This window comes from Microcebus murinus, chromosome 19, assembly GCF_040939455.1.
Source record: "Microcebus murinus isolate Inina chromosome 19, M.murinus_Inina_mat1.0, whole genome shotgun sequence".
Classification (NCBI taxonomy): Eukaryota; Metazoa; Chordata; class Mammalia; order Primates; family Cheirogaleidae; genus Microcebus; species Microcebus murinus.
This window is the reverse complement of record NC_134122.1, coordinates 52,737,485-52,764,017: the sequence shown is the minus strand read 5'-3', so window position 1 is coordinate 52,764,017 and position 26,533 is coordinate 52,737,485. Positions and strand designations below refer to the sequence as shown.

Genomic DNA, 26,533 nt, shown 5'->3' with positions numbered 1-26,533 from the left:
ATTGTGCGCCTTGACGTTTGGCAGGCGCTTGCTTTCCCTGGGGCTGTGTGGCGTGAGTGCTGGCGCACGCACGACTGACTAACGCAAGTCAGAGGTGCAGGAGCCCTGGCTGCCCGCAGGGAGCAGTTAAAGACATGGCACCTCATAGTGAAAGTTCGCAAGAGGTTAAAGGGGGGGAAACTGTGAAAAGCCCATTGTATTTGGCAGTGAGGGCAGTGTTTATCTTCAGAAGAGCAGCGTTGGGCGTTTCCAAGGATGAGATTGGGGCAGCATGGTGACTAGTTATGCTGAAAGAGGCCTTTGTCAAAGGCCTGGCAGGAGTCACGTTCAGAGGAACAAACAGAAGTGGGAGAGCCCATATTCAACTAGATAGACAGCGAGGAAGGGAGAAGTGCTCATCGCTAAGCAGGCCCCAGGATTCAGTGTTAAGCCTGGGACGACAAGGACTGAGGGAAGCCTCGGAAGAGCCTTTGGAGAGAAAGGGGTACTCGAGATTCTGCCTCGAGGTGCCTGAGGACCTGGGAGACTAATGAACCCAGAACAGAAGGGGAAAAGAGGAAAACTGAGAGGATTTTTTAAAGCTACAATTCGGACATGATGAAAAAGAATAGAGAACTGGGGTGCACATCCTTATGTCTCCCCCATGTAACCAACTATCCCAATCCTGCTGCCTCTGTCCCCTGTTCTGAAGTCAGTTTGTATCCTTCCCATCTGTGATTAGTTTCATCTTGCATATTGGCATATTTTTTTAACTTTACAGAAATGATACCGTATTGTACATATTTAATAATTTTTAAAAATAATAATTACCTTCTGGAGATTTTCGTGTGTATGAGTGTAGCTTTGGTTCAGTTCTTTTAGCTGTTGTATTCCATTGTAGGATATTCCACTTTAGATCCATACATTACTGATGAACATGTATGGTTTTTGCGTGTTTCCACATTACAACTATGCTGAAGTAAGCATCCTGTGACGTTGTATGGATTCGGAGGAGTGCTGGAAGTCCCCTAACTGGCTGGATGGTCCCAGTTGCTCCCCAAGCACTTGTATCTGTGTGTTTTCCCATCAGCAATCTGAGAGTTCCCCCTTTCTCCCAATTCTGCCAACACTTGGTATTCTCAGATTTTCCACTTTGTGTAATTGGATGGATGTTATCCCCTTTCAGTGGTAGTTTGCACTGAGGGTAAGCATCTTTCATATGTGTGTTGGCTGTGCAAATTTCCTTGTCTGTTATTTGTTCATATTCTTGGCCCATTTTTTATTTGGCTTATTTGTCTTTTACTTTGGGATATTTAAGGCTCTTGAAATATATATTTTGGAGATACGGTAATCTTTGAACAACTACTGATATGTGCGTTGCAAGTATCTGGTGGGAGTGGCTTGCCTCCTCCCCTCCTCAGGAGTCTCTTGCTGTGCCAAAGTAATTTTAAAATGTTAATGTTGTCAAATGTATCAGGCTTTGGCCTTGATGGTTTATGCCTTTGAATCTTCTTTAAGAGATCCTTCCCTCCCATTGAGGTTTTCTAAAAGCTTAAATTTTTATTTTCATAATTAGATTTTTAATTCATTTGAAATTTTTTTTAGTAATAGTATTTAGTAGGGACCTAATTTTGTTTTTCTGTATCTGTAGCCAGTTGTCCCAGCACTGTTTATTGAGCAGTTTCTCCTCCTTTCCCCCGTCTGTAGAACTCTCCAGACGTACCCATACCAAGTTTCTGTAATGGGTAGATGGGCTCCTGGGCTCACTACTGGTACTTGCTCTCCCAGGCCAATGCCTCGCCAGGTGGTTGAAGCAGAGAAACGTGGGTGTTGAAGAGGGAAGATGGGACCTCTCCTGAGAGCTTCTGTTCCTGGGATTCTAGAGCCAGAGAGTATGTAAATCGAAAAATGTACCAAATCTCCTAAAATGGTATAAAGCTACAAAATTACAGTAGTGTGGAATTGTTGTAGGTATAAACATACGTATCTACTGAATAAAAAGTCTTAGAGTGAAGCCCAGTGTACCTCTTCTCTCCCCTCCCTGCCCTCTCCAGCACTACAGTTGGGAAGGACGCGGAGTGTGCAGGGAAGCTTATCCATGCCGCTCAAATTGTGTGTTCCTCTTGTTCCCTTCACAGGCTTCCTTGGCTGCTTATTGTGGCCTGGGGCTCATGACTGCAGTGCCTAGTGCTGTGTCCCCTTTGTAAGGACCTCAAGGTGGGACAGACCCACTGCCCTGAGTAGCCTCATGGGCTCTGGAATCTGCCAGCATTCAGATCCTGGTTCTGCCAGCTACTTACCATGTGATCTGAAGATATCTTAAACTCTGAGAATAAGGATTAGGTCCAACTGTATGTAACACAAATGGCAGTGTTTAAACAAGATGGTTTATTGTTCATTCACAAGCATAGGCTGCTTGGAGAGGGCATGATAGTTCATGGTATCAGGGTCTGGGTGCTTGTCTTCTTGCTTTGATGTCCTTAGTATGTGGCTTTCACCTCATGGCCCAAGCTGGCTACCAGGTTCCAGCCATCACGTCACACTCCTTCCAGCATGAGAGGAAGATAGAAAAGGATGCAATTCCTCCTCTTAAAAAAAAAAAAACCCACTTCCCAAAGTTGCATACTCATTTCTGCTTATATCCAATTGGCTGTTAGTCACATGGCCATACCTAGCTAAGACTAGGAGACTATGAAATATCTCTATTTCCAAGTGACCACATGTCCCCTTAAAGAGGATAAGGAAGTATGCAGTTATGGCATCTCTTCTGGTTCACCAACATAAAGTTACCAAAACAGTGAGAAAATGGAGTCACGAGGGATAGTGTGAACCACACGCCGATGTCTTCAAAGAAGGTAAAGATGTGTCCTGGGAGTCAGAGATGACAGCAGGGGGCTAAGGTGGACTGCCAGCCTGGAGGCAAGACAACAGGGGCGGGGGAGGTGGCCCTGCAGTCAGAGTGGCCGGTGAGTCCAGAGCTGCTGAGCCCCCCAGCCCTGTGCAGAGAGCCTGCCAGGGGCTCACAGTGACGCGGATCGAAAGATAACCGCGCTGCCTGATGTGGAAACTCCCCTGTGGCTGGTCTGTGACTGGTGATGTGTTTTATGTTCACGTGAGCTGAATGGGGAAGCAGGGTCCTGGCGTCACCTGAGAGGGAAGGGCCATGTAAATTACCACCTTTCTTTCAGCTACTCAGGAAGGACACTGAATTTCTGGACAGCTTCAAATGATGGTGGGAAGGAAGGGTCAGTGTGAATAAATGGCCAGAGGTGCATGGGGAAGCTTTGAGGAAATTGGCCAGCAGGTGTCTGGGGGCCGGCAGGAGATACTTGTCAGGTAAGGAGGGGAACATGGGACACTTTAGGAAGTGCCTCAAGGCAGTGGCTGTGGACTTCCTGGAGATTAAGATGACAGGCCCTTCCCCAGGGCCAACCTTGTGCCAGCCTCGTCCTGAGTTCATTTGGTAACACATTTAATTCTCATAACACTGGAAAGTAGGAATTGTTCTTATTTCCATTTTACAGATGAAGAACCTGAGGCATGGAGGAGCTAAACGGCTTGCCCAAGATCAAGCAGGGAGTAAGCAGAGTGGTTGGTACACAAATCCATGACATCTGGTTTATAAAATATGTGCTCTAATGCATACAAACAGATGCTCCCTACAGTGTGTACTTGATAGAAAGTGCAGGCTGCCACTTTCCCGTCAAGTTCACTCAAAGCCACCCAGTAGAAATGGGTGGAGCAAAGAATTTCTCTCAACTAACAGGAGGCGTTTCAAACATTCAGAGCAAATATTTAAAATATATATATTTCAGCATTAAAGGAGATAGCAGAGAGGAAGCGGCAACATTGCCTGAAATTATATTAATATGTTTAAAAAATGAAGACGCATCCAGGGAAGGTACAGCAGTGCCGAGAGAGGCTGTGTAGGCGTGGAGGTATGGCAGAGGACCTCAAAACAAGACCGCAGAGCAGAACTGATGGGACAGCGCGCAGAGTGGCTCTGACAATATCGGGAAGCATATCCACGCTAAAATGCAGTCAGATCACATCGGCAGGAGAACTACACAAGAGAAACAACATAAGCTCTGTATAACATGGTCTGCCAATGGTAGGGACACCAGAGAAAAACGGAAAAGACCAAAAATAGAGAAACCTAATCAGGGAATTAACAAAAAGATCTACTTTAATGTCAACATGGATATTTACTGGGTGCAAAGAGAATTCTACTAAGAGGCCATTCTCAAAGGAAGAACCTTGAAGCACCTCCATTCACCTGTTAAAAGTTTTCTTCAAGTCAACTTTATTAAGCTAGAATTTGCAAACAATAAAGTGCTCTCTTCTGTGTACAGCTTAGATGTGTTTGGCCAATGTATTTTCCCATGTAACCACACCACAATTGAAGTCTTGAACATTTGTGACCTCAAAAATTTCCCTGTGCCCCTTTGTCGTCCATTCCCTCCCCACCTCCAGCAACCGGCAACTGCCAATTTGCTTGCTGTTACTATAGATCAGTTTTGTCTTTTCTAGGATTTTATGTAAATATAATTATACAGTATAGTAGGCTGAGTAATGACACCTTGAAGATGTTCATGTCCTAATCCCTGGAACCTGTGAATGTTACCTTATGTGGCTGAACTGTGTCCCTCAAAAATTCATATGTTGGATCCCTTACCCTCAGTACCTCAGAATGTGACTGTATTTGGAGGCAAGGACTTTAAAGAGGTAAGTAAGGTAAAATGAGATCATATGGGTGGACCTTAATCCAATATGACTTTTGTCTTATTAGAAGAGAGGATTAGGAAACACACACAGGAAAGACCATGTGAAAAGCCAGCCTTCTGCAAGCCAAGAAGAGAGACCCCAGAAGAAACGAACCCTACACACACACCTTGATCTTGAACTTCCAGCCTCCAGAGCTGTAAGGAAATAAATTTTTGTTTTAATTCCCTAGTCTGCGGTACTTTGGTATGGCAACTCTAGCAAACTAATACATGTGGCAAAGGGACTTTGCAGATGTGATTTAATTAAAGTGATTTAAAGGATCTTGAGATGTGAAGATGATCCTGAATTGTCCGGGTGGGCCAGGGTAATCACAAGACTCCTAGTAAGAGGGAGGCAGAAGAATCAGAGCAGTAGGAGATGGGGTGTTGGAAGAGGTAAACTGGAGTGATGTGAGGAAGGGGCCACAGGCCAAGGAATACACATGGCCTCTAGGAGCTGAAAAGGCCTGCAGCCTCCAGAAGTGGTAAGTGGAGGTACAGTCATGTCATGTCAGACTTCTGACCTCTAGAACTGTTGTAAGAATAAATTTGTGGTACTTTAGGCGCTCCATTCATTTGTGGGGATTTGTTACAGCAGCTATAGGAAACTAATACATGCAGTATATATTCGCTTGTGTGTGGCTTCTTTAATTTAGTGGCATGCTTTTGAGATTCATCCGTGTTGCATGTATCAATAGTTTATTCTTATTTATTGCTGCATAGTATTCCATTGTATGGATATGATGCAATGTGTTTTATCTCTTCATCTGTTGGACATTTGGATTATTTCCAATTTGGGACTGTTATGAATAAAGCATGTCCCAGTCTTTGTGTGGACATGGTTTCATTTCTTTTGGATAAATGGCAAGGGCATATGGTAGGTATATGCGTAACTGGTCACAAACTGCCAGACTTTTCCAAAATGATTGTACTATTTTACATTTCCACCAGCAGTGTATGAGTGTTCCAGTTCTACATTTGGTATTAGTAGTCTGATTTTAACCATTCTTGTGTGTGTGAAATGGTATCTCTTTGTGGTTTTGATTTGCATTTCCCTAATGATGATTAATGATGAGCTGGTCATGTGCTTATTGGTCATTTAGATATCTTTCTTTTGTTACATCTTATTAAATTTTTTTTATTAGCTTTAACATCCAAAAATGTAATATGGAATCTAAAAAAGTATCTTAAATTACACAAAAAGTAACCCACATTAAAATTTTAAAAACAAGCCCAAAGCACCCCCAGAGAAACGGATTAAAACTTAAAGAGGCTGCCGGGTGTCCGCCAGCTGGCTGCTCGAAGCCGGCAAAGCTGTCGTCCCTCCGAGCCTGGTCGGCGCCCGCGGTGGAGCGGCCAGCCCTCAGGACACATCGGTCGTGGCTTGACTCCCTAAAGCACGTCCACTGGCTGGAGGCACACGAAGTTCACCCTGAACACCGTGCCCACCGGCGCGGCAGTGCTGCCCTGGCGCCTGCCTTGGGCAGGTCCTGCGTGCGCTCCCTGGGCTCGGTCCGGACCACGTCCCGTGAGCCGCTGGCGCAGCTTCCCTCGGGAGCCCGCCCTGAAGCCCGGGATGAGCGCCTTCTCGGGACGCGTGCCCTTGCTGGCCATCCTGAACACCCGGGCAGCAAATACCTGCTTCCTTGTGAGGGCCAGATTCTTCTTCGGCTGCTGCTGGGCAGGGAGCTTGGTCTGTGCGGCCCCGGGGGCGCGCGGGCGGCGCGGACGACCGCTGGGCTGTGGTGGCCGTCCCAGGCGCTATGGGAGCTGCAGGCGCGGCGCGGCGGCTCGGCCGCGTTGTGCACGGGCGCCCTCTGCTGGCGGCAGCGTGGGCTCGGCCATCGGCCCCTCCGTGGCCGGCTGGCCCGCAGGCGGGCTCCCCAGGAAGCCGGGGCTGGGGGCGCCTCGGGGCTAGGGACGGAACAGAAGGAACCGCACTGGGCGTGGAGCGCGGCGCGGGCTCGGTGTTCGGGGACCGAGTTTCTGTGTGGACACCAGGCCGGCCGCGTAGTCCGGGTGGCGTTTTCAACAGCCGTCTCTTCCTTGGCTGGTTTTCCCACTCCCTCTGCGTCTAGCGTCTTCCTTCTCCTCTGTGCCGCTCGGCTGGCACCGACCAGATCCGGCTCAGAAGGAGCGAGCAGCTTCACGGCCCTTTCTCTCTGCAGCGGAGTCCTTGAAGCGGCTCGGCCCGTTCCCAGCGGAGCTGCGGACGCCGGCGTCGCGGGCTTCTGCCGGGCGCCCGCTTGGGGCGCCGCTGCGCGGGCCGCCTGTCCCCCGGGTGCAGAGGGGCGCTCCGCCCGCAGCGTGGCGCTCTTGCGTTTCCGCTTCAAGTGCAAATGCTTCACGCGGGGCGTGAGGGGTCCACGAGGGTCGCGGGCATTTCTAGTCAAGTCCTGGCACTCTAGCATGGCGGGCCCTTCGCACTCGCGTCTCTGAGTTCTCCCGAGGCATGTCGAACATTGGGATTCTGCCCCTCAGGGTCCAGGTTAAGCGACCCCGGGCCGGGAAAGGACTTCAGAATGTCCGCGACCGTGAGCCCACGGGTCCGAGTCGAGGGAGGCGCGGGCCGATCGCGGGGAGGGCGCCCTTCGGCCCGGCCGCTGGGCCCGGAGCCGCGGCTGCGCGTCTCCGCCCACGGGAGGCCGCGGAAGCAGAGGCGCGTGTTGTCGGTGGCCGCGCCGGCCGAGAGCACGGTCGCCGTGCGGGGCGGCGCCCACAGCTCGTCTGTGGTCCCCAACGTCTGCAGTCGTGGCCCGTGTCGCTCTGCCGCACGGACGCCAGGACGGGGAAGCCGCGCGCCACCGCCAAGCCGGCGTCCTCTGAAGACACCTGCTCTGGGCAAGGACTCCGGTCAACATGGCCGCAGAGGCCGGAAGATTCCCTCATGAGAGTGACTTTAAAAACTATTTTAAAAATGAAGAGAACATTTATTCTTGAACAGAAGGCCTCTCAGAGGAAATACAGTTGTGCCCAGGTTCTATTTTGCAAATAAGCTATGCATTTAAATTTTCTCCCAAGGGACGCCACCCTCAGGGCTGGAGACGCAGGCATTTGTCTCACTAAATGAAAGTGGTGGGCTTGAAAACTCAAACCTGGAGAAGTATCTTAGAGTGTCTCCCAGTAGGTAGAGAAGGGCCCCTCATCCACGGGGACAGGGGGAGGTTATGACAGGAAGTAAGAGTGAGGCTCTCCCTGGGCCCTGGGGAGTAGAGATGAGGCAAGGCAGGCCATCTCCCCTCGTCTCCCCGTGCCCCCCATTTGGAACTTGGAGGGAAGTTGCTTCTCAGGTTCAGCAACAGCACCTGATCCCGCACCACTGTTCAAAGGGAGTTTGGTGGTGTTGGATGGTGGTCAGGGATTACTGTCTCTGAGCCTTGGGACAGCATGAAGCTTCTCATCGTTCCTGAGGGAGTATGAGGTAGGCCCCCAAGTGGAGAGCCAACAGTCCTTCCATGGGGCCTGCTGTGGGCAAGGTGAGGTGTCCACTGGGCCAGCGGTCTGTCACTGAGAGCTGGGGAGGCCAGGCTGACTTATGAGCACCTGTCCCACCAAGCCAACAGACCCAGGCTCTGAGTTCTGCCCCAGGCCTGCTGCCACCAGCCAGAAGTAGACAGCCAGGAGACCACTCACCACCCACTACCCGTCTACCCTCTTCTACCCCCGTCTACCCACTCCACCCCCAGGCCACGAGGCAAGCCACATCCTCCCTCTAGTAAGCCAGAACAGACTTGGAGGGGAGCTGGGAAGCTGAACACACAGATGGATAAAACAAACGTAGTAGAATATTAACTTAATATTTGGGGAATTAGGGTGAATTCTTTGCACTATTCCTGCAGCTTTTCTGTGAGTTCGAAATTATCAAAATAGTTTTAAATTTCAATAATATTCTCATATTAAAACATTGAGGTTTTTTATTTTTATTTTGTTCTACTCCAGCATAACTTATTCTGACAATTGACAGTCTGGTTTTTGAAATGCTGTGTTCTCTGGGCCTTGATGACATCTCACTCTCCTGATTCTGAGAATGTTGGATTTTGTCTAAGCCCTGCGATCTTGGAAAGTCCCTTCCCCCCATGCTTTGTGTTCTAGAAAACTTACTGCAAAGAACTGCCTTCCCAAAGGACTTAATTAAGACTCATAGACGCCCCCTTGTTTACCATGCTGAGGGCACACACATACAGACCCTTCAAATCCACATTCTTGGCCTCCCAAATGGTTAGCTGAGCAGCTTTTCCCCACTCATCAGTTGGAACAAAATGGGTTAAGCATCTCTCCTTCCTGAGAGAACTGTCAGGAGGAGGCTGCCCCACGGTAAAACATTCTCTGATCTACTGTCCAATCCTGCCTCCATTCAATCCTACTTCCTCATACCTGCTGTTGTCTTGTTTACTCCCTTATTAAAACCCTGTTTGCCCAGCTCTTGGGAGCTGGCAAATCTTAAGTCACAACTTCCCTCTACTGAAGGGCTCCCCTTCCTGCCCTGCCCTTGCAATAATCTTTTTAAATAAAGTCTCTCTTTATTTTCATTTGACAATTTACTCCTACTTTTCTTCCCTCCTCCTGATCCTTCCTTGGTCATTTTCCAGCTTCTTCCCTACCTTTACCCTAAATGTAGGGGCTTTTCAGGACTGAGTTCTGATTCACTTCTCTGCTTGCTTCTCCATGCCCCCCCCTCCCCCCCGCCATGTGACTGGGTCCATTCTGGTGGCTTTTACATGCAGGTTGCCTTCCCAAACATTAATCCCTCCTTACCAACGGAACCCTGATGCGCTCAGGGTGTTCTCATGCACATTTAACATTACTCATCTCTTGGGCTCTTGGGCATGTAGGGCTGACCTTAAAACTCACTTCTGCCCAGTGAGTGATAAGCAGAACTCTAGTTGGTGCATCTTCTAGAAAAGCAATTGTTTTCCTGATTTTAAAAGTGGTGAGGGACATGCTTAGTTGCGATCTGCCTTTTGCCTTATTCTTTTTTCCTTGAGTGGGACCCAGATGTGATGCTTTGAAATGTCACAGCCACTTTGTGAACATGAGGGTGAAAGCCACAGGCAAAGCATGTATGGCCAAGAAGGAAACCACAGGGAGGCTGGGGACTTGATGACTTCCTTAAGCAGCTGCCTACACTTCTTATGTTGGAAAAATAAACCACTATCTGGTTAAACCACTGTAGTTGGGTTTCTAGTGCATGCAGCCAAATGCAAACCTACCTAACTTCCAAATATGTATTTGTATTCCAGACATCTCTGTTTACTTGATACCTCCCCCACTTAGGTATCTTAAAACTTACTCCTCTTCTTCTCTCCCACCAATCCCCCATATCTGCTGCTCCAGTGTTTACCACACACTAAGTAGTTTCCTTGGAATTCTTAGAAAGAGAGCTGTACTTAATAAAATATCTTGGCATCAAGTGGGAGGTGAACCCCTGAGGGCACATGTCAGAAAATTACAGGAATAGGCGGGGTGCGGTGGCTCACTAGCACTCTGGGAGGCCGAGTCAGGCGGATTGTTCAAGGTCAGGAGTTGGAAACCAGCCTGAGCAAGAGCAACCCCGTCTCTACTAAAAATAGAAAGAAATTAATTGACCAACTAAAAATATATATAAAAAATTAGCCAAGCATGGTGGTGCATGCCTGTAGTCCCAGCTACTGGGGAGGCTGAGGCAGAAGGATTGCTTATGCCCAGGAATTTGAGGTTGCTGTGAGCTAGGCTGACTAACGCCACTCTAGCCCAGGCAACAGAGCGAGACTCTCAAAAAAAAAAAGAAAGAAAATTAAAGGAATAGATACAGTGCTTTATAATGGAACAGGATTTTGAGGGTAGGGGAAAGCAAGGAAGGGAAAATGTTTCTTTTAGCTGGATAATGCAATATTTTCACATATGTTGCCAGGTAGATAAACTGGAAGCAGAATTCATCCTTTTTTCTCTTGCGACAAAGCAGCCCTTTTCTCCGTCCTTGCATTCCTCACTTGCTTTTGGTGGTTCTATTTTTTTTTTTTTTTTTTTTTTTTTGAGACAGAGTCTCACTGTGTTGCCCAGGCTAGAGTGCTGTGGCGTCAGCCTAGCTCACAGCAACCTCAAACTCCTGGGTTCAAGCAATCCTCCTGCCTCAGCTTCCTGAGTAGCTGGGACTACAGGCATGTGCCACTATACCCGGCTAATTTTTTCTATATATATTTTTAGTTGTCCAGCTAATTTCTTTCTATTTTTAGTAGAGACGGGGTCTTCCTCTTCTCCAGCTAGTCTTTAACTCCTGAGCTCAAACAATCCACTTGCCTTGGCCTCCCAGGCCTCCCAGAGTGCTAGGATTATAGGCGTGAGCCACCACACCCAGCCCCTTTGGGTGGTTCTTAAGCAATGGCAACAGAATCCTCCAGAGCTTCATCCTTGGTAGGAATAGCCTGAATCTCATAGTGGTGGTTTACTCCAACACAGCCTCATCACAAATTCCAACACAAGCTATAAACTTTCACCCCTGTATGGGGAGCTGCTCTCTCATCCCCCTGCCCCAACAGGACATAGTGCACAGTCACTATTCCCTCTGAGGGGTTGTTCTTGGTACCAGTACTGCCTTCATTTCCTTAGGAGTAGAGAGCAACTTAGACCGCCTCAGGGAAACAGAAGATTATCATGCACCTGACTCTTTTTTTTCCTGTTTATAACTCATGCCTTTTAAGAAAGGTAAGTACTGTTTGGTTGTTTTTCTTCTATTGAGCACAGGGTGTGGTTATGCAAGGAGAGCTGAATGACTCTGTATAATAATACTGGGAAAGGAATTTGGCATCCACTTGATGGGGAAGGAAAAGGAGCCAGTGGGAGGTCCATGGCCGCACTCTGTGATATAACCTCACCTCCAGAGCCCCCCAGTCTTTTGATCACATCAACCCAACCCTGAAATAGTGAATATGCACAGATGACTTACAGAAGTCAGGGATGTGGATTTGATTCTCATCCATCCTGGTTAGCATTCCTGTGCATGTCCTTTTAGTCTAAATATTTGTGTCTTTATTTAGATCTTGGAAATTTTCTCCTCTTATTTATTTCCTGTTTTCTCTTTTTGGGATTCCTTCAAGACTGGTGTTAGATTCCTCAAATTGTTCCTTGTTCTCTCTTAACTTCTCTCCTGCTCTCTCCATCCCTTTGTCTTTTTACCTTTATATATCCTAGAATTTAGCCTTTCAAGATTTTGTTTTTTGGCAATCTTTTTTTTTTAAAAAACAAAAACCCAAAACTCTTCATCTCCACCTGCTCCTTTCTCATAGCTGTTATTTTCAATGGAGGTAATTATCTTCTCAGATCTCATTGAGAAACTAATAAATGTTCTTAAAGTGTTGTATTTGATGAACCATCTCAGTTTTCTCCAGAGTCTGTTTATCTGTTCATCTTGAGCCCTTTTTTTCTTTGAATACTTACTCTACACTGGCTGAGGATCCTTGCTTGGCTGCCCACATTCATGTATGATGAACTAGAATAGGTGTCTGGAGTGACTTTTCTTTGCAGAAGTAAGTCTGGTGCCAGGTTAGAGTATCATCCTGCCACCCACTTGGGGGTGGGGCCCACTTTCCCCACCCCCAAGCGTTCTGTGTTATTCATCTGACCCGTGTTTTATTCTGGTCCACTAAACTCACTGCAGTTATAGCTAATGGTTTGAGTGGCCTTGTCATAGCTTTTAAGAACTGTTAAAGTACCATGTGGATCACCTTTATTACTATTCAAATCACTAGTTTGGGAATAATGTGTTTTAAATCTTTCACTTTATAAATGTGAGAAGCAGAACCACAGAAGTGAATTGACCAGATAGTCATGGCTATTGGTATTTGAATATAAATCAGCTTTCTAGGCACCAAACTCCCGTACATTTTATTATATTACCTTTTTCTTTTGTTAGGAAACTGTGACCATAAGGGAACATCATATAGATATGCTTTAGGAAGATACATTTTCTTAGTTTAAGAAGATGGTAATTAGTAAGGGTGACATTGGTTAAACTGAGATAAATCTTAATTTGAGCTCCAATTGGCCTAAACAGTCAAGAGTTTATCATCTCACAAGACAAGAAGTGGAGTAGGATGGTTCTGGGTTTGGTTTATCCAGCAGTTCAATAACATCATATTTGACTCCCCACCCCCCCATTCTTTCCATTTTTTCTCTCTGGTATTTTCACCTGCACAAAGCCAGGTGCAGGGGGAGAGACAGAATCTTCCTGTGTCATTTTTTAAGGTCGATGAAAACCAATCTTAGAATCCCCGGGGCAGATTTCCCACTGAATCTCATTGGCCAGGATTGTGTCACATCCCCATGCCTAAACCAATCACTGGCAATGGGTCTGGGAGTGTCCTGGCAGGCGTAGACCAATCAGAACTTAACCCTGAGTCTCATGGGGAGGGGTAGATGCCGTCATGAAACCAGAGTTCGTTAGTGTGGAAGAAATGGGACCGGAGCAGGGAAGGCTCTAGATAACTAACAGTGTTGCTACAATAATGTTCTTTTTTTTTTTTTTTTCAGACAGAGTCTCACTTTGTTGCCCAGGCTAGAGTGAGTGCCATGGCGTCAGCCTGGCTCACAGCAACCTCAAACTCCTGGGCTCAGCGATCCTACTGCCTCAGCCTCCCGAGTAGCTGGGACTACAGGCATGCGCCACCATGCCCGGCTAATTTTTTGTGTATATATTTTTAGTTGGTCAATTAATTTATTTCTATTTTTGGTAGAGACTGGGTCTCGCTCAGGCTGGTTTCGAACTCCTGACCTCGAGCAATCCGCCCGCCTCGGCCTCCCAAAGTGCTAGGATTACAGGCGTGAGCCACCGCGCCTGGCCTACAATAATGTTCTTAACTTAAGTTGATTAAGTTAAGTAACATTAACTTAAGTTAATGAATTTAACTTAAGTTCCATTTTGCCTATTGATAGAAAATATAATCTTAATTACTGGTATACTCATTTTTATTACTCATCCTCTTCTTCCTTCTATCTGAACTCCTGGCCTGTGTAGTATCGGGACATAGGGGAGGAGTGGGGGAGGACATGTGGTACTGGATTAGCACCTTTCTACTTTGTTTTCTTTTTTTAATAAATTTTTTAATTGTGGTAAAAAATACATAAAATTTACCATTGTAACCATTTTTAAGTGTACAGATAAATGAAATCCTATGGCTGTTGAACAACTTCCCATTTTCTCCTTCCCTGAGCCCCTGACAACCATCATTCTGTGATTTTGACTGCTCTAGATACCTCATATAAGTGGAAAAAGACAGTATTTATCTTGTTGTGACTGGCCTATTTCAGTTAGCATAATGTCCTCAAAGTTCATCCATGTTGTAACATGTGTTGGGATTTCCTTCTTTTTTAAGGCTGAATAATATGTACGTACCACATTTTACCACATGTACGTACATGTATGTACGTACCACATTGTATGTACATACCATATGTATGTATGTACCACATTGAATTGTATGTACATACCACATTTTCTTTATTCATCTGTTAATGGACATTTGGATTGCTTCTACTCCTTGGCTATTGTGGATAATGATCCTATGAATATGGTTGTGCAAATATCCCTTTGAAATCCTCCTTTCAATTTAGACATAGACCTAGAGGTGGGATTCTTGAGTCATACAATAATTTTTAATTTTTTTTTTTTTTTTTTTTTTTTTTTTTTTTTTTTTTTTTGAGACAGAGTCTCACTTTGTTGCCTAGGCTAGAGTGAGTGCCGTGGCGTCAGCCTAGCTCACAGCAACCTCAAACTCCTGGGCTCAAGCGATCCTCCTGCCTCAGCCTCCCGAGTAGCTGGGACTACAGGCATGCGCCACCATGCCCGGCTAATTTTTTCTATATATATTAGTTGGCCAATTAGTTTCTTTCTATTTATAGTAGAGACGGGGTCTCGCTCTTGCTCAGGCTGGTTTTGAACTCCCGACCTCGAGCAATCCGCCCGCCTCGGCCTCCCAGAGAGCTAGGATTACAGGCGTGAGCCACCGCGCCCGGCCTAATTTTTAATTTTTTGAGGAACCTCCACACTGTTTTTCATAGTGGCTATACCATTTTACATTCTCATCAACAGTACACAAGGGTTCCAATTTCTCTAAATCCTTGCCAACATTTGTTATTTTTTGGTTTTTTGATAGTGACCCTCCTAATGGGTGTGAGGTGGTATCTCATTGTTTTCTTGATTTGCATTTGATTTTGAGCATCTTTTCATATGCTTTTAGTCCATATTTCCTTGGGAGAAATATCTATTGAAGTCCTTTGATTATTTTTTTTTTTTTTTTTTTTTGAGACAGAGTCTCGCTTTGTTGTCCAGGCTAGAGTGAGTGCCGTGGCGTCAGCCTAGCTCACAGCAACCTCAAACTCCTGGGCTCGAGTGATCCTTCTGCCTCAGCCTCCCGAGTAGCTGGGACTACAGGCATGCGCCACTATGCCCGGCTAATTTTATATATATATCAGTTGGCCAATTAATTTCTTTCTATTTATAGTAGAGACGGGGTCTCGCTCTTGCTCAGGCTGGTTTTGAACTCCTGACCTTGAGCAATCCGCCCGCCTCGGCCTCCCAAGAGCTAGGATTACAGGCGTGAGCCACAGCGCCCGGCCTCCTTTGATTATTTTTAATTGAGTTTTTTATTGTTGAGTTGTAGCAGTTCTTTATATGTTAACCCCTTATCAGATATATGATTTGCAAATATTTTCTCCCATTCCATAGGTTGCCTTTTCACTGAAGAGATTGTTTCTTCTGATGCACAGTTTTTAAGTCTGATAAACTCTCATTTGTCTATTTTTGTCTTTGTCACCTGTATTTTTGATGTCATATCTAAGAACTCATTGCCAAATCCAATGTCATAAAGCTTTTCTATGTTTTCTTCTAGGAGTTTTATAGTTTGAGGTCTTATGTTTAGGTCTTTAATCCATTTTGAGTTAATTTTTGTATATTGTGTAAATCTAGGTCCCACTTCATTCTTTTGCAGGTGGATATTTAGTTTTCCCAGCAACATTCGTTAAAGGAAACTGTTCTTTCCCCCACTGACTGCTCTTGTCACTCTTGTTGAAGATCATTTGATCATATATGCAAGATTTATTTTTGGGATCTCCATTTTGTTTCATTTATCTATCATATCTGTCTTTATGGCAGTACCACACTATATTGATTACTATAGCTTTGTAATATGTTTTGAAATCAGGACGTGTGAGGCCTCCAACTTTGATCTCTTTTCACGATTGTTTTGGCTATTTAGGGTCTCTTGAGTTTCCATATGAACTTTAGGACAGTTTTTTTGTTTCTCCAAAAAAATGTTATTGGGATTTTGATAGGGATTGCATTAAATTTGTAGGTCATTTTGGGTATAGACATTTTATCAATATTAAGTCATCTAATTTATGAACACAGGACATCTTTCTATTTATTTGTATCTTCTTTAATTTCTTTTAGCAGTGTTTTATAGTTTTTAATGTACGAGTCAGTCTTTTATCTCCTTGGTTAAGCTTATTCCTAAATATTTTATTTTTTTTGAAGCTATTGTAAATGGGTTTTTTTACTTAATTTCCTTTCTTGATTATTCGTTATTAGTCTACCTTAATTATGACTGAGATGATCAGTACCCTTTGGACCCACACAACATCCCCTTTCCCGCCTAGGCCACCTCCAAGTTTCTCCCTCCCTGTCCTTCTCTGGTTTCTGTGCCCATCTCAGAAGTGCAGGAAGGGCTGCAGCTTTCTAGGACCACAGAAAACTTGGAGAAGTCTTGGGTCCTCTACCTGGACCTCCATGCAGTCCTTTCTACTCCTGAGCACCTGTGTGTCATGGCAGGACAAGGACCTCTGAGAGCCTGTGGTCCCCAGGGTCCCAGGCAGGAAGGGGCATGTCCCTTCTATTATCTGGGGTTCTACTACCCCCTTAAAAGTAAGCTGGTGAGGGAAAAGAGGGAGCCTGGGGGGCCCTGGGCTCTTCTCTGAGACCCAATGCCAGCACCTCATCCTGTTGATCTCATCTTGCACTCTTCTCTTGCCCACAACCTGGAGAGAGTTTTGCAAATCTCGTTCCTGATTGGAGGCACTGACTCAGCTTATGTTCTTACCTAGTTTTTCTGTCTCACATCTAAAGTCCAGCTGTTTTAAATGTCAAAGGAAAAAAGTTGGAAGGCTTTACTGTTTCTGCCGGGAAGCTTCCTCTTGGAGCAAAGGCCACCTGGGCTGCTGCTCAGCCTGAATGTGGGTGAGTCAGGATGAAAAGGAGGGCGGGAACACAGTCCTTCCTTCACTAGGTCACAGGTGGGCATTGACCTCTCGGGGCAGCCCCCTGGCCTGCGGTCCCTCTGTCTTGCGCTCATCACTTCCCATGGATCAGAGGAGCTGATGGAGGAGAACCCTGAATCAGGGTTAGTTCTTAGCTTGAATTCTGCAGCAATGGTTCTCAAAGTGTGGTCCTGGGGGCCCATCAGGTCAAAACCATTTCATAATAATACTACAGCGTTGCCTCTTCATTCTCTATCACAAGTGTACACTGGAGTTTTCCAGAAGCTGCATGATCAAATACAGAAGCAGACAAGAGCAGATATGAGAACCCAGCTGTCTCCTATTAAGCCATTCTATTTATTCTGTTGAAGAGAATTGCCACAATGTAAAAAAAAGAAAAAGCCACTCTTCATGAATTGTTTTTGTTTTGCAGAAATATAGCTATTTTCATAAACCTATGTTATTTATGCTAACATGAAATGTTTAATTTTGTTATTTTAAAAGAAACTGATACATCATTTTAAAAAATCTTCTGAATTGTAATTTCCAAATACAATGGAACATAACAAAAGGTCTTTAGGGCCCTCAGTAATTTTACTGTTCCTGAGACCAGAAAGTTTGAGGACCGCCGCCGTCTCCAGGATGGCTGCTGCTTTTTCCTGGTGGCAGAAGCCACTGTCCTTCAGTTTACCATCCTTCAGCCGCTTTCCCTCCCCGCGTGCGGGCTCCTGCATCGCCAGGAATGTCCCCTGCCGGCGGCTCGGCGCCAGCTGGCCACACGAGGGCAGCCCTGCGCCCCGCGGGCCCTCGAGCCGGGCGCTCCCCGCCGGCGGGGCACGACCAGGGCCGCGCCTGCGGGAGGCCCGGGTCCCGCCTCTCCGGGCGCCGGGAGAGGCCCAGGCCGAGCGAGTGACCTTTACTTCCGGGTCGTGCGGATGAGCGTAGAGTCCCACTGGCCAGATCTCGGCTCAAACCCGGACGTGGGGCACCCTGCCCGGCGGAACGGGGGAGCACGCGGCTCTCGTGCCGCTGAGCGGCGGGGAGAGGGAGGCAGCCCCTCTTATTTAGTCTTGGAAGGTGAGGTAAAGGGCAGATGAGAAATTTTACCCAAAAGTAGGGGCTCCTTTTTTTAAACAATCAGAACAGGTCATGAACGTCTCTGGCAATGGAAAACAAGCCTTGCAGTCATTTAATGCAGAGATAATATCTCACTTCCTGTTAGCCAATTAGATTCTCAACAACCCAAAAGCGACCCGGCATGAATGAGCTGTCTCAAATGTTGGACAGTAGAAAGGGCGGGAGCTCTGAAGTCACAAGACAGGGGTTCAAGTCCTGATCTGTGTCTTTCCTTCTCACTGTAATGCCAACTGCACGTTGGTTTTTTTACCCCAGATATTTATTATGGTGTTGCGTCAACTCAGTGATACATAGAAAGTCAGCAGTCTCTGCTAAAGTATGGCCTGCTGGCTAAGAAGAGTTAGCTGTGTGACCTTGGGCCAGCTGCTTAACCTCTCTGAAGTTTTAGTTTTCTCAACTGTAAAAAAGGGATAATAATGTCACGGGGTTGCTGTGAGAATTATGTGATACAATAATATTAAGTATCTAAAGTGCTTAATTCAGTGCCTGACTTATAGTAAGCGCTCAATAAACAGTGGCTATAAACATCACTGCATTTGAAATTCACAGCTTTTTCAACGTCCCAGAGTCAGATAGAATCTCAGATTTTATTTGATGTTTTCAAAGTATGTTCAAAATACCTTCTCCCCTCAAGATGTTCCAAGATAAAGGGTTCTGTGGCCAAGTATGATGGGAGGTTTAAAATTCAGAGTTGTATATTAAAGGCTCAGTGGGGCCACAGAATAAAGAAACCTGTTGAACTTTGACTATTCCAACCTTTGTCAAACTGATTTGACTGCAGAACCTTCCAGGTTCCAACATGTCCTGGCCATCTGCCCAATGCAGACATCTGTCCTATGATGCCTCCCCTAAGTGATCTTGTGCACTCTGCTTAAACATCCAGAAACATAGCTCAGTCACCATGAACAATCATAGCACTAATACATAACATTTTGCTATATGCCAGGTACTATGATAAGCAAGTGTCATGCATTATCTTATTTAATTCTTATAACAACACTAATAAGTAGAGAGTTATCATCTCCTTTTATGGGTGAAGAAACTGGGGCTTAGAAGAGCTAAGTAACTTGCCCACAGTTATATGGCAAGAAAGTGCCAGAATGCAAATTCAGGTTGGTCCAACTCTGGAGCCCAGCATTCCCCATCACTTGCACACCTCCTGCAACCCACTGTGTCACCCCTCACTATTGGAAAGTCCTTCCTTGTATTGAGCTGAAATCCAATCCAATTCCAGTCACTTCCTTTCTTCCAGGTGCACATGCGTCAGTTTCAATTCTAAATATCTTTTGTTTGTCATTGTCATCCATTGTGTTCTTTTTCTCTTGATGTGCTCAAGCACTTCTGCGTTCTGTTTGGACTAAAAGTCTCAAAAACTGAACATAATTCTGTCTATTCCACTATGATGGTTGTATTTGTAGGAAGTCATACATTATCAAAACACATGATATAAGAACTGAATTTTTTAGAGGAGAAAAAAGACAGGATTAGAAGATAAAAAGTTTTAGATGTACAATAACATTATTTTGTAACTGTACATCTAACTCCTATATATTTTAATAACAAAGCTATTTTTTTTTATTTTTTTATTTTTTTTTTGAGACAGAGTCTCACTTTGTTGTCCAGGCTAGAGTGAGTGCCGTGGTGTCAGCCTAGCTCACAGCAACCTCAAACTCCTGGGCTCAAGCAATCCTGCTGCCTCAGCCTCCCGAGTAGCTGGGACTACAGGCATGCGCCACCATGCCCGGCTAATTTTTTCTATATGTATTAGTTGGCCAATTAATTTCTTTCTATTTATAGTAGAGACGGGGTCTCGCTCTTGCTCAGGCTGGTTTCGAACTCCTGACCTCGAGCAATCCACCCGCCTCGGCCTCCCAGAGTGCTAGGATTACAGGCGAGAGCCACCGCGCCCGGCCAACAAAGCTATTTTTCATAGCTCTAGTAGTATTGCTATAAAACCTAAACATCAGCCAGGTATGGTGGGTCACACTTGTAATCTCAGCACTTTGGGAGGCCGAGGCAGGAGAATCGCTTGAGGCCAGGAGTTCAAGACCAGCCTGGGTAACATAGTGAGACCCCATCTCTACAAAAAATTTCTAAATTAGCTGAGTTTGGTGGGTGTGCCTGTAGTCCCAGCTATTTGGGAAGCTGAGGCAGGAGGATTGCTTGAGCCAAGGAGATTGCTGTGAGCTATGATTCTGGCTCTAGATGTTTACCTGAAACACAAGTAAAAATATTAAGTAGAACAGGAACCTGCTCCTGCTACTGGAGTCCAAACTCTGGATTGGAGGTGGCCATTCAAGGAATATTAACCACCTGTATTTATAACTTGGTGCACAATTTTATCCTTCAATATATATGAGTATAATTGAAGGACTTTGTCAAATGCCTTTTGAACTCAAGATGGCCTAGATATATGTGGTGTTGCCCGCTTGACCAGCCTAGTGGTTTGTTTTTTTCTTTTCAGAAAATGGGTTTGTTTTTTTCTCCAATCCAAGTACTAACCAGGATCAACCCTGCTTAGCTTGTGAGATCAGATGAGATCGGGTGCGTTCAGGTGGTATGGCTATAGACTTTTTTCTATTTGGAAAAACAATACATGCCTATCATGGCAAAATGCAGGAAAGTACTTAATAGATTAGGTACTTTGATGAGATGACCAATAATTAACGATGTTTCCAATAATTAACAATGACCAATAATTTAATAACTACTATTAAGGCTTAAGCAGATTTCTTCCACCTTTTTTCTGTGCTGTTATTCTTCACATCACAAAGTATAGGTTGTGTTACTTACATCCTGCTTTCTTGTTTTAATTCTTTAAACAATTTTTTAATTGACAAAAAGTGTATATCTTTATCATTTACAACATGTTTTGAAATATGTATACATTGTGGAATGGCTAAATTGAGTTAATTAACATGCATTACTTCACATATGTATCATTTTTTGTAGTGAGAACACAAAATATACTCTTAGCAATTTTCAAGAATACAATATGTTATTAACTGTGGTCACCATGTTGTACAATTGATCTCTTGAACTTATTCCTCTTATCTAACTGAAATTTTGTATCCTTTGGCCACTCCACTGCCCCCCTGCCCCACAAGCCCCTGGCAACCATCATGCTACTCTCTGCTTCTATGAGTTTGATTCTTTAGGATTCCACATATAAGTGAGATCATGGAGTATCTGTCTTTCTGTGCCTGACATTTCCCTTAACATAATGTCCTCCAGGTTCATTTATGTTGTCTCACATGACAGGGCTTTTCTTAAAAGGCTGAATAGTATTCCGGTGTGTACATATAGCACATTTTCTTTATTCATTCATCCATTGATGGACACTTGAGTCCATATCTTGGCTATTGTGAATAGTGCTGCAATGAACATGGGCATGCAAGTATCTCTTTGACAGCCTGATTTCATTTCTTTTGGACATATACCCAATAGTGGGATTATTGGACCATATGGTAGTTCTATTTTTAATGTTTTACACCTTTTTTTACAGTATTTCCTAAGTATTTTCTTACATCATTGAATACTCCTTGAAAACAATTTTGAAAGCTGTACAATACTTTGTATCAATGGTTAATAATTTGCACTGCCATTCACCTTCTGCCATACTTTTAGATTGTATCTTAATTTTTTGCTTTTATAAATAAGGCTGTGATGAACATCTTTTTTGTGAAAAATAACTTTGTCCATAATTTGTATTGTTTCCTTAAGACAAACATCTTGAAGAAGTATTATTAGGTCTAAGAATATGAACATTGTTAAGCTCACTCTTTCAAAAGAGGAAATAAAGTTAGGAAATAGACTACGTGCTGGCTCTTAGTGGTCAGTTCTTTCCCCTCTGAATGTTAGAGGCCACCCATTTCATCCTCTCTTTTAGCCATTCATCCCACATTAGCGTCAAATTCACCAGAATATATTTTTTAGACTTCAATTTCTTAGCCTTTTTAAAAATCGGAAAGACATTGCCTGCCTCTTCAGTCTTCCAGCAGTGCTTCTCTTCACTAAGTTTCCTCAGAGATGAAGTTAGCTTATCTGTGAGCTCCCTCAGCACTCTTGGATATAATTTATATGGGCCAGAAGTGAGCCCTCCTGGGGTGGCAAGGTGCATTCCTACGACCTTCTTCCATACTTGATGCTTCAATTCCTCTTCCAAATGTTGTTCCTCGGCTTCCCACCCTGATTAGCATTCTCCTTAATAAGAGAAACCAAAGGAGTATGTGGCAGAGACTGTTAGCAATGGGGCAAAATGCATGCTGTCCTCTGCTTCCTGGGCAGCTGGAGGACATCTCCCAGGTCCCCTGAGGCTGGCTGTGGCCTCGTGATTGAGGTCCAGCCGATGGAGCATGGGCAGAAGTGATGCGTGCCACTGCCAGCCTGGCCATTAACCACCCCCCGCTAGAGTGGAGATGACAGCCAGGGCAGCCTTGCAAGCCACGTGATGGAGATGCCAGAGCTTTTGTCAGTCGGTGTGAAGAGGAACACCCTGCTGACCCATCACCCACCCACAGCTGTATTTGATCGTGGACCTGTTTTCCCTTTTCTCTCTGTGGGATCATTTGCAATCATAACCTCATTTGGTTCTGCCTGAGCAGACTTGCCTTTAGTCGTAGCTCATGAGATCAAGCATGCCTAACTCCCCCCAACTATCTTGAGATCCTCCTCCCTAATTCTTGGCACAAAGTCATGCTGTCCTGCACCCCGGATGGCAGCAAGCGTCTCTCACTGCCACCTTGCACAGAGATCCCCCTCGCTGTGCAGCGTCAGACCCAGAGCGGTGCTTCTCTTCATCAGTTTCTCTGCTTTCTGAGAAATGGAACTGTCATTTTGGCAAGAATTTAGCAGAAATTGTATCTAAATTTTAACGGAGTACCAAAAAACCATTTATAGCCACAGTTGTCTGCCACATAATGAAGGTGGTTCTTGCAGAATGGAACATCTACTGCAGCTTGGTGAGTTTGGGTGGCTGAGGTTTGGCAGAGGGAATGAAGATAAATGACTCTGCAGAATCCAGTGGGAAGAGTGTGGAGCTCTAGAGGAGAGCCAGAGGGGAAGGGCTGAGGGGGAGAGGCGGGAGGATGACCGCTTCATGAGGGGAAGGAACCAGTCTGCACAAATCCTCATGGGCTGAGCGAGCTGAAGCGCTTTTGAGGACAGAGGTGTCTGCTGTGTGATGGGAAGCGCTCGTGCAGAGGCCGAGTTTGGCAGATGCAAAGACTCGGGACCTGGGGTGACTCCACGTGAGCCTAGTCCTGCCTCCTGCCTGGGGCCTTCCCTGAGAACCGGCCAGACTTTAAACTTCCCCATGGTAGAGAATAGAAGTTTGAACCAGTCTTATCTAGGGAGACTCCACTGACGTCTCTCTGAGTAACATAATAAATGTAGCCATTAGTAAAATACTACTATTGATAATATCATAAAATAAAATTAAGAATTAAGTAGATAGGTCAGGAATTTTGCCCTTTGCAACACCGAGGCGCAGAGAGATAGCATTATGTACCTCAGGGTGTGTGCTGGCCGCGCTCGGCTCTGCTCTCAGGTCCTCTGGCTCCTTTCCCTTGTCCTCGCTCCTCACCTGGGCGGCCAGAACAGTGTCACAGCCCAGCCACGGGGTAGCCCCTCACCACCGGCTGCTCCTGGCCAGCGAGGGCTCAGCTCCTGCCTGAGCAGCTCCTCAGGGCCTTTGGGCTTATCTGTGACTGTCCTGTACAGCAGGAGTGAGGAGGACGTTCCTACCACCTAGGAGACACAGTTTTCCTAGTGAGGGGAAGCATGTGAGAAATAAGTTCATTAATAAGTTCCTTGGTGGAACATAAAGATATTTTATGTAATGTCAGAAGGTTTTCTTTGTTCCCATCAAAGATTTAGGCCCCAAACAAGATGGATGAACGAAAGGTGGAGAGCCACTGGAGCCACCGGAGCCAGAGGGGAAGAGTGTGTTGGTCTGACCCACTGTTCTCCTCTTTTCCAGATAAGGACGTGTGTTTGTGTGTTGACTGGAGAGGGGAGGAGGTTTCCTGAGTGCAAAGTGCCAAAGCGCAAACCCTGAGATAAAAAGTCATAAATAGACCCAGAGCCTGACCCAGAGCCAGGCTCAGTGTCCTTGAGCTGGTCGGATTTGCAGGCCAGGTCCCAGGTTTGGGGGAGGGGGTGCTGGGCTAAGCAGCTGCTGTGGAAATTTCCATGGGCTGCCCAGCAGCTCTCTTGGGACGCTCTGCTATCTGCATGGCACGGAGGGATGTGCCATGTCATGGGTTATGAAAGAGGCACAAGACATGGTCCCAGCCCACAAGGAGCTAAGCCCCTAGAGAAAAGCCTCAGGAATGCTTGCCAGGGAAGCAAGTGAACAAACAAGTTGGAAAATCTTAAAGTTGTAAATAAGGTCAAGGCATGGAACCAGTCAAGAACAAGTCAATATCACCTTCCAACTATTAATATTAGAACCCATTTCGCCTTTTAAGGAAAATGTTGAAAATATAAACTTCACATCAAGAGAAAAGCTGATTTTATTAATTTACTAATAAAAGGGTGACAGACAATATATTATTTTTAAAAAAGAAAACAAAACTTTTTACAATTTATTACTACTTGCCAGAGTTTGATGTACTCTTAAGAATTCAGGTTAAAATTACAAAATCATCTTTACTATAAAAAATCAATGAGAAATTATCTAAAGACATCCAGTTCCATGTCTTGGTAATTGTTACCAAAAGCTTTAGAGTGTGTAATTTTATAAAATCAGATGTTGCAACCATCCCAGGAAATGGAGGTGTGTTTTCCCCCCAATAAGCTTCAGGTCTGTGTGTGTGTGTGTGTGTGTGTGTACAAGCGTGTACACACATGTGCATGTGCAGTGTGTGAACCTACAAGGCTCACCACAATGCTGCCTTCCCAAGGCACCGGTTAGGGTGCCTTTGCTTGAAAGTAAGAGAAACCATGAGGAGGATTTGTTAGTTCACATGGCTGAGAAGTTAAATGAAATGTTTTAATCAGGGCTCCAACTCCGTTTCTGCCCTATCTGCTTTAGTGGGCCAGATTCCTTTTCAAGCTGGCTTAGTCATGGTTGCAAGATGGCTGTGAACAGCAACCCAGCTACATCTAGTCTGGGGGAGAGAGAAACTATTGCAGCTCATGGCCATTGCACAGAATTCCTGAGCTTCCTTCTGGCTGGACCATTCACTGTGGACCACTTGCTGTGAGCCTGCCACGTGCTCATCAGCTCAGGCTCAAAAACCTATCACCTTGGCAGGTGGGTTGGGACTGGCTTACATTATGGGGGCCAGCCGTTACCACTCAGATTGATGGTGGCTACACAGTGAGGAGGGGAAGAGGTGTTAGAGAGACATTCTCAATGTCTACCACACTTTGGTAGCAATTAAAAATATTTTTTTTTAATTTAAGGGCACTATGGGAGATATAAAGATATGTACTTTACAATGTATTAGGTATAAAAAGACAAGTGACAAATAACAATACACTATTAGATGTAATGTGGGAAAGAGGCACACAAATGCTAAACAAAGGACTATAAAGTAAGGCAAGGAGACAGATTGCTTCTGGTCCAGGTGGCCAGACAGGCGTCACATAGCGAGTTAGGTGTAGAGAATGAGTGGGACTGTAATGATTATAGGTGAAAAGGGAGGCAGAGGAGCTTTAAGAGTCAAGCCCCAGAGGCAGAAAGCCAAGAACTGGAGAGAGAGGGCAGCCCAGGTTAGCTGGAGCTCAAGTTCTAGAAGCTGCAGCTAGGGCAAGAAAGGTTAGCCCAATACAAAGAGATACCAGGGTTGAGATGATACCCAAGGAACTCGGATGAACAAAGTCAGGCGCAGTGTGATGGCATCTTATTTTGTCCTGTGAAGAAAACAGGGCTGAGCCCCCATTTGCCTGATAAGCGGGAGTTCGTTATCTCCTCCCTGGGGCTCCCAGCTCCTCCACTGTCCCCAAACCCAAAGGTGTGCGCAGGCCAAAGAGGGAGCGGGTCAGTCGCACTTTCACACTCAGGCAGAGGCCACAGGTCTCTAGTCAGACTGGTGGCCAACACACGTCCCCAGGACTCTGTGGCTCCTCAGGGAGGACAGTCCCATTCATGCCACCTTGGGCTTGGCCAAGAGTGTTGCTAGGGTCCAAGGCCATGACTTCAGAGCCCTGCTCTTTGGTTAAATCATAGCTCCCCACCCGCCAAGTCACGAGCTGTCCCAGGGACTCTGGGCAAGAGGGAGCGTGGGTATCCTTGCTGTGCTGTTATGCTATAGGTATACGTAGGTTTCCGTCCACGGTTCCTGGCTCCTAATTCCCACAGCCCTTGGCACAGTGACTTGCTACAATGTTGGTGTGCTAGACCTCAGGAAACAGAATCTCTCTGACCTTTGCCTGCCCTCCCCCTTCACCTGTCCCAAGGCAGGAGTCTAAATCTCCCCCAC

At 45.6% G+C, this 26,533-nt stretch overlaps 1 protein-coding gene across 1 annotated transcript; it reads right to left on the bottom strand.

The window, feature by feature from the left end:
* Nucleotides 1-3,800: 3,800 nt before the first annotated feature.
* LOC142862468 (uncharacterized) lies at nucleotides 3,801-7,429 on the bottom strand. Its single transcript, XM_075995546.1, has 2 exons — nucleotides 6,381-7,429; nucleotides 3,801-4,042 (listed from the first exon to the last, which is right to left on the bottom strand). Exons 1-2 carry the CDS (start codon nucleotides 7,151-7,153, stop codon nucleotides 4,021-4,023), a joined length of 795 nt encoding a protein of 264 aa, XP_075851661.1. The 5' UTR covers nucleotides 7,154-7,429; the 3' UTR covers nucleotides 3,801-4,020.
* Nucleotides 7,430-26,533: the final 19,104 nt, after the last annotated feature.